At 50.7% G+C, this 10464-nt stretch overlaps 1 protein-coding gene across 1 annotated transcript; it reads right to left on the minus strand.

The window, feature by feature from the left end:
* Positions 1 to 607: 607 nt before the first annotated feature.
* EV422DRAFT_506929 (uncharacterized protein) lies at positions 608 to 2886 on the minus strand (the record flags this gene model as incomplete). Its single annotated transcript, XM_053068609.1, has 2 exons — positions 608 to 1859; positions 1916 to 2886. 2 exons carry the CDS (start codon positions 2884 to 2886, stop codon positions 608 to 610), a joined length of 2223 nt encoding a protein of 740 aa, XP_052924988.1.
* Between the last annotated feature and the right edge of the window lie 7578 nt (positions 2887 to 10464).

The following is a 10464-nucleotide window of genomic DNA, read 5'->3' on the forward strand; positions in this document are numbered from 1 at the left end:
GCTCCTCGGGCAATCTACGCAAGTGTCGTCCTTTTTATAGTGGGGGGGAAGGGGGGTGCCTCTATCCTACTACTGATCACGCTTGGTCACGCGCGCACAAATACTACTCTTACCTTGAATCTCCCCATCGCCTCGTACGCCGTCAACCTGATCACTTTCACATCCTCCCCTTTTGAGCTTTCCTCTAGGAGGGGTGCTTAAAAGGGTTCCGCCGTGGTACTCCCTGTACTTTGCAGAAACTAGCCTGTTGCACCATGTCGCCATGGTGTGCTAGCCTCCGGGAACCTCCGCTACTTGGGCGGATGTGTTGGTGAAGTGGTGTTTGTTGTTTGAGGTCGTGGGGTGTCGTAGGTTTGATCAATCAGCGCGCGCTGGATGGATCAGCGCGGGATGGTCCGGCACCAGATAGTCTTGTCGTCCCCGGAGTTGTGGTCTGGGTTGCTTCCTGACGAGCTTCTGTGCTGAGGATGCATACTTCGAGCCACCATCTGCGGAGTACTTTGTCGGTGGCGGACTCGGGGAGCGGGACGACGTGTTGGTACTTGAGGAGCTGTGTTGTTGAGGGCGTGACGTTAGCTCGGAGCGTAGGACGAGGTGGTTGCGGTGGTCAGGTCGCGGGAGTGGTAGGGATGTTGGCGACAATTGCGTCCAGGATGTCTTCAAGGGTGGCATGTTCGCTGGTGGCGAGGCTGGCGTGGGCTGTGCGGGCAGCCTCCTGCTGCTTGAGGCAAGCGATCGGAGCGAAGTCGTCGACGCCTACCGTGTAACAGGACATCATGCTTCGTCTATCCTCGTTAAATTGGTCTGGGTTACCGATTGCGTTGCCGCTGGCGATGGAAGCGTGGCTGATGCAGATGTCTGGCGAGTCCTGCAGGCTCGTCTTGAGGGTCTCGAGCTGACTTTGAGGGTCAAAGTTTACGTCTGCCTTGGGGCGCTGGGCAATGTTGAGCCCCCGGGTAGGCCATGAGCCGCCCCGGTACTTCGCCCAGGATTCCCAAAGTTTCTTCCGGCTATGGGCGTGCAGGACATCCCAAGGCGTCGTGGTGGGCTGACTGAAACGCCAGGTGTTGGTCCAGCTCCGTCCGGCCAGTGGTCCCCAGTCCAGCACTGTGTGTTCGACTAGCTGGGTGCGGACCAAGGTAATCGTGCCTGAGGGTGTGTCAGCGCGGAGATGCAAATTGCGGAAGGGGAGGTCTCCGGCAGAGAAGCTTCCGTGGACGTATTGGACCGTGAACCCATGGTTGTTGGGGTTCACGTGGCAGTCTACGGCCACGTTGAAGTTGATGACCCACATAGTGCCTGGGGAGCCCGCAGGAATGTTGCGTTGACATTGAGCAGGGAGGTTGTCGATGACCTTCTGCCGTCGAGCATGGCTAGCGGGGTTGATCCATTCATGGCAAATAGCCATGCGCTTGTGGGCCGTGGCATTCTCCGCAAATTTCAGGTATTCCGCCCACCCACGGCCGTATCTCAAGTGCCGACTTTCTGCTGTAGGGTGAGGGAATTTGCCCTTGTTCATCTCTCCGCCAGAGGTTGTCGTGGTCCACACTCCTCCGTGGATTACCACCTGTGCGTCCGCTGCTGGATGCCCCCGTTGAGTTCTGAACCTCGGTGATCCTCCGTGTTTCGCTTCGCCCTCCGTGGTCCTCCATCCCTTCGGCTTGAGTGAACCGAGGTCGCCGGTGGCGAGCCATTTCAACGCCAGATTTGACCACAATTCGGACTCCACTCTTGGCACACCGAACGTCATCTCCTTGTCCTCCGGCTTGTCTTTGGGTTTGGGGCCAAAGCCCGCTACGATGATCTCGCGGCTTGTTTCAAGATCAATTCCTTTTCCCAGTCTCGCATGTGGTTGTGGGCTTTCGATCGCGAGGTCAGCACCGGGTGGGGGAAGAGGCCATGTCCACGGGTGTACATGGTGGATGGGACATCCATGTACTCCTTGTATAGGCTCGGGAGCATGACGGTTTCGATGTCCCTCCCCGAGACCCAGTACGGTCGGTCTTCCTCCATATCCCCCTCCCCTGTCTTCATCGCCAAGTCGGTCCTCCACTTGCAGTTCTCATGGTCGTAGGGCGCCAGATGCAGGCCCCTCTTCTTGCCAACGTTTGGGTGCTTGGTCGCAGTGATCTGGCCGTCGGTTTCCGCATTCTCCGGGAGGTCTTCTAGGCAAGGCGGGCGAATGAAGTTGTACTGGGCGAAGTAGTCCCTCAGGACTTCTTCGTCTTCCTGAGGGTGGGGCAGTCTCTGGTTGTTGAGGCATTCCGGGTGATAGAATTGGCTTCCACAGCAGAGGTCTCCGCGTTTGCATTGGACAACGCGACCATAAATGGAGGCGCTATCGTCCGGGTTTTCGCACATGCAGACAGCTCCGTTCTTCTCTGCTCCGTAGTACTCCTCTCCCTCTCCAGGCTGGTATTCCACGTCTCTCGTCAGGGTCTCGCTCGTGAACTCGTCCTCTTCCGGGTCTAGGCCGGAGACGTTGAGAGTGGCGGAGCCAATGATTGCTTCGCCTCTTCGTCGTTCTTTGGGCGTATCCAACACCTTCCTTCGCTTGCGGGTGTCGACCGGAGTGTTGCCAGCATTCCGCACGGTGATCCTGGGCGACTGGATTGGTGGGCGTTTGTTCCCCGTTGCCTTCACTGGGGCGGGAGTACGGGAGCCAGTGGCTTCTCTGAACCCTCTGTCGATCTGAGGGGGAGAGTCGTCAATTTCGATTGGTTCGTGGGGGTACACGGAGCGGACGGGGGTCCTGGGAACCGGCGAGTCCGTGCGTTGGTTCTTGGTCCTGGTCGTTGGTTGCAGGATAGGCGGCTTCGAGACCGCATTGGACAGGTCTGCGACGCTGGATCTTCTTGAGGAGGAGGTGGAGGATCTTCGAGACATGATGATCGGAGTTCTGGAAGTACCGGTTCGGGGTCGGTAGTGGGGAAGGGATAGCGTGGGAGCGTGCTGGGGAGCGGTAGTTGTCACGTCAGAGGAAACGTAGATGATATTGGGCCCTTCTGAGAGGGCTGAGAGCAGTGTATTGTGGTGAAGAAAAAAGTAAGAAGCTCTTCGCAGCGGCCGCTCGACTGACAGCTTGATATAGGGGCTGCCAGTGGGGCTTGCGTGGCTTCAGTGAGGCTTGGCGCCTTATGTAATGTATCACCGAGAGCTCGGGTGGCCAGCCCGGGTCTCGGATCAAGCAGAAGTAAAGAGATATAATATGTAATACAAGTGAAAATGAGATATCCCTGACACCTCCCTCAGATCCTGGGGAGGGCGCCGAAAAAATAAGAGGTGAACTACGAGGGATATGTGAAGAGAGGGAGAGCTCATGTTCATTTTAAAGTGTTGACGCACTTGTTCATTTTATAGTGTTGACGCACTGTGTGATGTGTGTGTTTGAGGCAAAGGCGTCCCTAAGCCGATGTCATGTGTGATGTGTGTATGTAAGGTCGGTTCTTGCGTTGCCGCGCGTGATGTGATGTAGCTTACGTTGCTAGTAAGCGGTGTGATTGATAGTGAGCGGTTCTTGCGGTGTCGCGCGTGTGATGTGATATGAGATGCTCTATGCTGTTCGTCTCCGTATCCACGGAGATTGTGGGTGAGCTTTTTGCCATTGTTTGTAGGCAGGCGTGTAGCGAAGTGCGGATTCGGGTTCCCAAGTAGGGTCAGGATAACCGAGCCATTTGACTAGAAGATTTCGTACGGCACGTCGCTCGTCGATGATATCTTCTACAACCCATTCAGGTTGTCTGCGTTCTTCGATTCGTGGAGGAGGTTGTGGAACTGCACGTTGCGGATATTGCTCTTCGCGATGTGGTCGTAAAATATCGACATGAAAGACGGGCCAAATGCCGCTGATCTTCGATGGTGATGAATCGAGTTTGTAGGTATCAGGATGTGCTCCCAGGGCGATGCTTTTGAATGGTCTGATCCACGTAATTGAGTATCGAAGTCCTCTTCGAGCGTCTACTTCTAGGTTGATTCCTTGTCGATTTAGATCGACCAGGTCGCCAATTTTGTATGCGATTGGCGTTCGACCTTTGTTGTGTTGACTTGCAAATTGATCTTGCGATCTCTAAAGGTTTCCGCGTACGATACGGGCGATGTCTTCCTGCCCTTTCTTGAAGAGTTCGATTTCGTTTCGATCTACAGCTCGAAGTTTGAGTTCTTGTCCTTTGAGTGTTGGATTCCAAACCCGGGAGAATTGGAGCGTCCGAGATCTACTTCGAAAGGTGATAAACCTTCATATTCCTCCCTTGGAGCTGTATTGTATGCGAATTCGATTAAAGGCAATAGTTTCTTCCAATTGCTTTGTCGTAGTTGTGGTATTGCTTCCAAATCCTTTTCAGGGTTTGGATGGCTTGCTCCACTTTGCCGTCGGTTTGTTGATGACGAGCAGTAGCGAATTCGTGTTTTACACCGAGGAGAATATCAAATGGGAGGAAGAAGTCGGAAAGCACGCGAGGTTAGCGATCCGTAACGAAGACTTTTGGCGTACCGACATGTTCCCATACATGATCTAGGAAGACTTGGGCTAATTTGCGTTGTAGTACTGCGCTTTGAACTGCACATGAAATCGATAATATTCTGACGCCGATTATACGCCTAGAATCTTCGACTAGCGAATGAAATCATCTTCATACAACAACGTCAAAATACCGTCAAAACTTCCGACAATAAATCGACATACTCGCATTCCCGGCACTCCGACGATTACCAAATACAACTACCTTTACTGAAACCTTGCTTCATAACGACGTTTTGTCCTCGGATACGACTGACATGCGAAAAATGTACGCGTAGGAGAGGATCTCACACATGAAAGCACCCCCGACCCGACTCTCAACCAACCAGAAGCTCCCACGACGCCCGAAACGCTGGAGAAATCATCTGCCAAACGAGAAAACCAATTTCCGGTGGCCATATACACCGAACGTTGCAGAAAACCCTGAGACAAGATTAGCGATAAGACCGTATCAGTGCCGAAATTGCGAATGGAAAAAGGAAAAACCATGTAGACCGCCGCAGGAAAAGAGAAAAAGACCCCGACATAGCTAAATCCTCTAGAGACAGCTAGTAGGGAATTTGGACTTCAACAAAAATCCCGTAGCCTAGAAAAATCCATAAAAAACCCCGACTGTTTTCCCCAGACCTTTGTACGATACGCAGACCACAGATCCCGATCAACAACAGAGCTTTCTACTTCTCTACTCCCGACGACTTCTTTCAGTTTCAGATAGACTTTCAAGGCGCGCTCATAGACCCGGAGAGCTTAGACAAGACGACCCCGAGTGTCGCAACTTGTACTTTGCTGACGTCACCGAGGACTTGATAGTTCAGGAATCTCGTAAGAAGAGCTGAGAGTGAGATTGGATAACCCCGTTGTTTTGTTTTGTAGTCAACCCCGCAGATATTCCCGATTTCATATTTTCGTACCCGTACCCGTAATTCCCGACCCCGTATTAGAAGAAGGATTCCTTTCAAAGCACCTGGATATTAAGGTCGCAAGACGACGCTTTCGTTTGAGATCTCTTCTTGTGCTATTGAGAGACCGGCAGCTTATTTCTCCCAACACCCAACCGTAACCCCGTATTTGACAGACCCTCGCTTCTGCCGGCCACCACCACATTTACTGGCGATCCTACCAGGAGTCCTTTTCTTCGACGAAAAGAGATTCTATGGCTCAGACTTCCCTTCGACCCGCTCATCCGTATAGACTTTGTACCTACCGTACAATAAAAACCGACGAAAAACGATACGCTAGTTATTCGGCTCGCTATCTACCAAAAACAGCTGCCTCTCGACAGCTCGACAGCACGTCTCCGCCCGACTTTTCGACAGCCTACCCCTTGTGTTGACACGCAAAAGCTCGTTTTCACACGTGCATTCTGCTGCGCCACTCTTTGACGTCAGCGCTTTTGTACTCCGACAAACGACTCGTTTTTAGAGACGATCTTTGACCGTCTATTTTAGACACCTTTGCATTTTTCGAGTACTAGCTACTTTCTCGACAAAATGGCAGACGCTAATGCACCGACGAATAACCCAAATCCAGACCCGAATCCTGATCCTAACCCGGACCCAAGCAATCCGCCTAACCCGCCTCCCAACTACGGGGCGAACAACGCGATGTTCACTGTGACTGCCGACCAGTTCGCTATGCTACTTCGAGTTGCTAGTTCAAAAGGTTTACCTATGATGGGACAACCTGGAGCTATAGAGTTTGATGGACGAGATGTACAAGAGAAAATCGACCTATTCTATGCTCAACTTAACGACGCTGGATATGAACCTGAAGCCGAGTACCCCAGCATCATCCTGAACCCTTCGCACACTACACTTTGCAGTCCGTACAACCCGCAAGATCCTGCTATTGCTAATCAGGAGGAATGACAAATCGTGGAATTGAGACACAAACGATGTATGCAGACATTCATCCAGTATTCCAAACCGAGTATTCGAGTGCTACTTCGTAGTATGCCTAGTTTCCAATCGCTCGACATAACCGAATATACTCGATGGAGAGAAGAACCAACCTGGGCGATGTTTACTGAAGAAGTGATATTGCACTTTGATGCGTTTCAAACTCGCCATACTTTCAACGACCTCGAACAATGGGCTCTCAGTTAACGAGACCATGTCAAACGGAACATTGCCAACGTTGCAGAATTTATCAACGAAATGGCCTATCGATATGCAAGAATCGATGGGGTCGCCGACAAAGAAAAGATCAATCTGCTTCTGACCCCGTGGAAAGACGAACCCGGCTTCAACAAACGAGTTCTCCAACGAGCTCGACGACTCGCTGCTGAACGTGGACCCATTTGCGACCGACTCAGTTACCCTCCGTTAGCCGAATTATGGAAGCCCTCACCAGAGCAGTCAATGAAGATGCCGCGCTATCTCAACTTACAACAGTTATCAAGCAACCCGATTCCGACGTGCGGTCTATGACCGTTCAGAAACCGATTCTTACGATCCCCGGTATTGCCAACCCAACTGCTAGCGACCAGCTGAACTTCGTACAAGGACAAGTATTGCAGACCGAGAGCAAACTTGACCGAGCAGTACGTGAAATGACCGAACGAATGGCACAGCTGTAGACTAGCCAGAACCAAATCCTGCAGAGCTTGACTCCTGCAACCCGACTTCCGCCTGCGAACGATTCGCAAGGCACTAGCTCAACAAATACCGGCAATGCAGATGTTCGACCCCTGCGATGCGTTTATTGCGATCAGGGAGGACACCGGCGCAGATTTTGCAGAGACTTTTCTGAGGTTCAGAACCGAGGAGAGTTAGTTATTAACGGACAAGGACGAATTGCGTACCCTGACAATACGACCATTGGAGTACCCGGACAGGAAATCCCTTTGAACATCGGACAAGGAGGAATCAAGAAAGTTTTTGAAGATGCCAAAGCTGCCGTGCTCCGCAACTGCAACACTTGCGCCAATCAGAGATCCTACAGTCATTCAATCAATTCGTTTATGCTGCGAAATGATGACAAGAAAAAGACCCGCAAAGTATCCGAACGCTCATTGGAAATTCGAGATTATCTTGAAGAACATGCCGAAGATTTGACCTATACAATTCGGAACATTACGAACTGGGACGACCCCATTCATTTCGATACGACTATTGCCCAAGCCCGCGATTCGAAACGACCTGCTGTTGCTGATCCAGCTGACAGAAACCGACCCCGAAGTGGACAAGCACCCGCCAGAGCTGGAACCGATACGGAAGATGCAGACGACACCGTCCGAAAGAGAAAATTACCTACCCGAGCCAACGGAGAAAGATTCGCTGGAAGAGATATCCCGAAACCAGGAGAGAAAAAGAAACGCCGTCCGATTGGAGACCGGCCAATTGACGATCGACCTGTTACGCCGATGGAGACTGATACTGAGACTGAGACGGATGAAGAACGGCCCAAACAAAGACAGCCGAAGTTCAAGTTTTATCCCGACATTGCAGACCAAGGCAATCATCCCGTTGACGCGATCAAATGTAGACTCTTCAAGAACGTCAATATTGGCATTACTTTCCCAGAACTGATGCCTCTCAGTCCCGAGTTTCGTAAATCCGTTGCATCCGACCTACAACAACACCGTGTACCAATCGACCAGTATGAAGAAAGAATCAAGAAAGGAAGTGATCGAGAAAAGCTGAAGAAAGCCCGTTGTAGTATTGCGCTTCGAACTGCGCATGAAATCGATAATATTCCAACGCCGATTATATGCCTAGAATCTTTGACGAGCGAATGAAATCACCCCTATATGACAACGCCAAAATACCGTCAAAACTTTCGACAATACATCGACACACTCGCATTCCCGACACTCCGACGATTACCAAATACAACTACCTTTACCGAAACCTTGCTTCACAACGACGTTTTGTCCTCGGATACGACTGACATGCGAAAAATGTAGGCGTAGGAGAGGATCTCACACATGAAAGCACCCCCGACCCGACTCTCAACCAACCAGAAGCTCCCACGACGCCCGAAATGCTGAAGAAATCATCTGCAAAACGAGAAAACCAATTTCTGGTGGCCGTATACACCGAACATTGCAGAAGACCCCAAGAAAAGATTAGCGATAAGACTGTATCAGTGCCGAAATTGCGAATGGAAAAAGGAAAAACCATGTAGACCGCCGCAGGAAAAGAGAAAAAGACCCCGACGTAGCTGAATCCTCTCGAGACGACTAGTAATGAATTTGGACTTCGACAAAACCCGGTAGCCTAGAAAAATCCATAAAAAAACCCGCCTGTTTTCCTCAGACCTTTGTACGATACTCAAAACCCAGATCCATGCACGCAGAACACAGATCCCGATCAACAACAGAGCTTTCTACTTCTCTACTCCAGACGACTTCTTTCAGTTTCAGATAGACTTTCAAGGCGGGCTCATAGACCCGGAGAGCTTAGACAAGACAACCCCGAGTGTCGCAACTTGTACTTTGCTGACGTCACCGAGGACTTGATAGTTCAGGAATCTCGTAAGAAGAGCTGAGAGTGAGATTGGATAACCCCGTTGTTTTGTTTTGTAGTCAACCCCGCAGATATTCCCGATTTCATATTTTCGTACCCGTACCCGTAATTCCCGACCCCGTATTAGAAGAAGGATTCCTTTCAAAGCACCTGGATATTAAGGTCGCAAGACGACGCTTTCGTTTGAGATCTCTTCTTGTGCTATTGAGAGACCGGCAGCTTATTTCTCCCAACACCCGACCGTAACCCCGTATTTGACAGACCCTCGCTTCTGCCGGCCACCACCACATTTACTGGCGATCCTACCAGGAGTCCTTTTCTTCGACGAAAAGAGATTCTATGGCTCAGACTTCCCTTCGACCCGCTCATCCGTATAGACTTTGTACCTACCGTACAATAAAAACCGACGAAAAACGATACGCTAGTTATTCGGCTCGCTATCTACCAAAAACAGCTGCCTTTCGACAGCTTGACAGCACGTCTCCGCCCGACTTTTCGACAGCCTACCCCTTGTGTTGACACGCAAAAGCTCGTTTTCACACGTGCATTCTGCTGCGCCACTCTTTGACGTCAGCGCTTTTGTACTCCGACAAACGACTCGTTTTTAGAGACGATCTTTGACCGTCTATTTTAGACACCTTTGCATTTTTCGAGTACTAGCTACTTTCTCGACAAAATGGCAGACGCTAATGCACCGACGAATAACCCAAATCCAGACCCGAATCCTGATCCTAACCCGGACCCAAGCAATCCGCCTAACCCGCCTCCCAACTACGGGGCGAACAACGCGATGTTTACTGTGACTGCCGACCAGTTCGCCATGCTACTTCGAGTTGCTAGTTCAAAAGGTTTACCTATGATGGGACAACCTGGAGCTATAGAGTTTGATGGATGAGATGTACAAGAGAAAATCGACCTATTCTATGCTCAACTTAACGACGCTGGATATGAACCTGAAGCCGAGTACCCCAGCATCATCCTGAACCCTTCGCACACTACACTTTGCAGTCCGTACAACCCGCAAGATCCTGCTATTGCTAATCAGGAGGAATGACAAATCGTGGAATTGAGACACAAACGATGTATGCAGACATTCATCCAGTATTCCAAACCGAGTATTTGAGTGCTACTTCGTAGTATGCCTAATTTCCAATCGCTCGACATAACCGAATATACTCGATGGAGAGAAGAACCAACCTGGGCGATGTTTACTGAAGAAGTGATATTGCACTTTGATGCGTTTCAAACTCGCCATACTTTCAACGACCTCGAACAATGGGCTCTCAGTTAACGAGACCATGTCAAACGGAACATTGCCAACGTTGCAGAATTTATCAACGAAATGGCCTATCGATATGCAAGAATCGATGGGGTCGCCGACAAAGAAAAGATCAATCTGCTTCTGACCCCGTGGAAAGACGAACCCGGCTTCAACAAACGAGTTCTCCAACGAGCTCGACGACTCGCTGCTGAACGTGG

This window comes from Fimicolochytrium jonesii (assembly GCF_025526975.1).
Source record: "Fimicolochytrium jonesii strain JEL569 chromosome Unknown EV422scaffold_14, whole genome shotgun sequence".
Classification (NCBI taxonomy): Eukaryota; Fungi; Chytridiomycota; class Chytridiomycetes; order Spizellomycetales; family Powellomycetaceae; genus Fimicolochytrium; species Fimicolochytrium jonesii.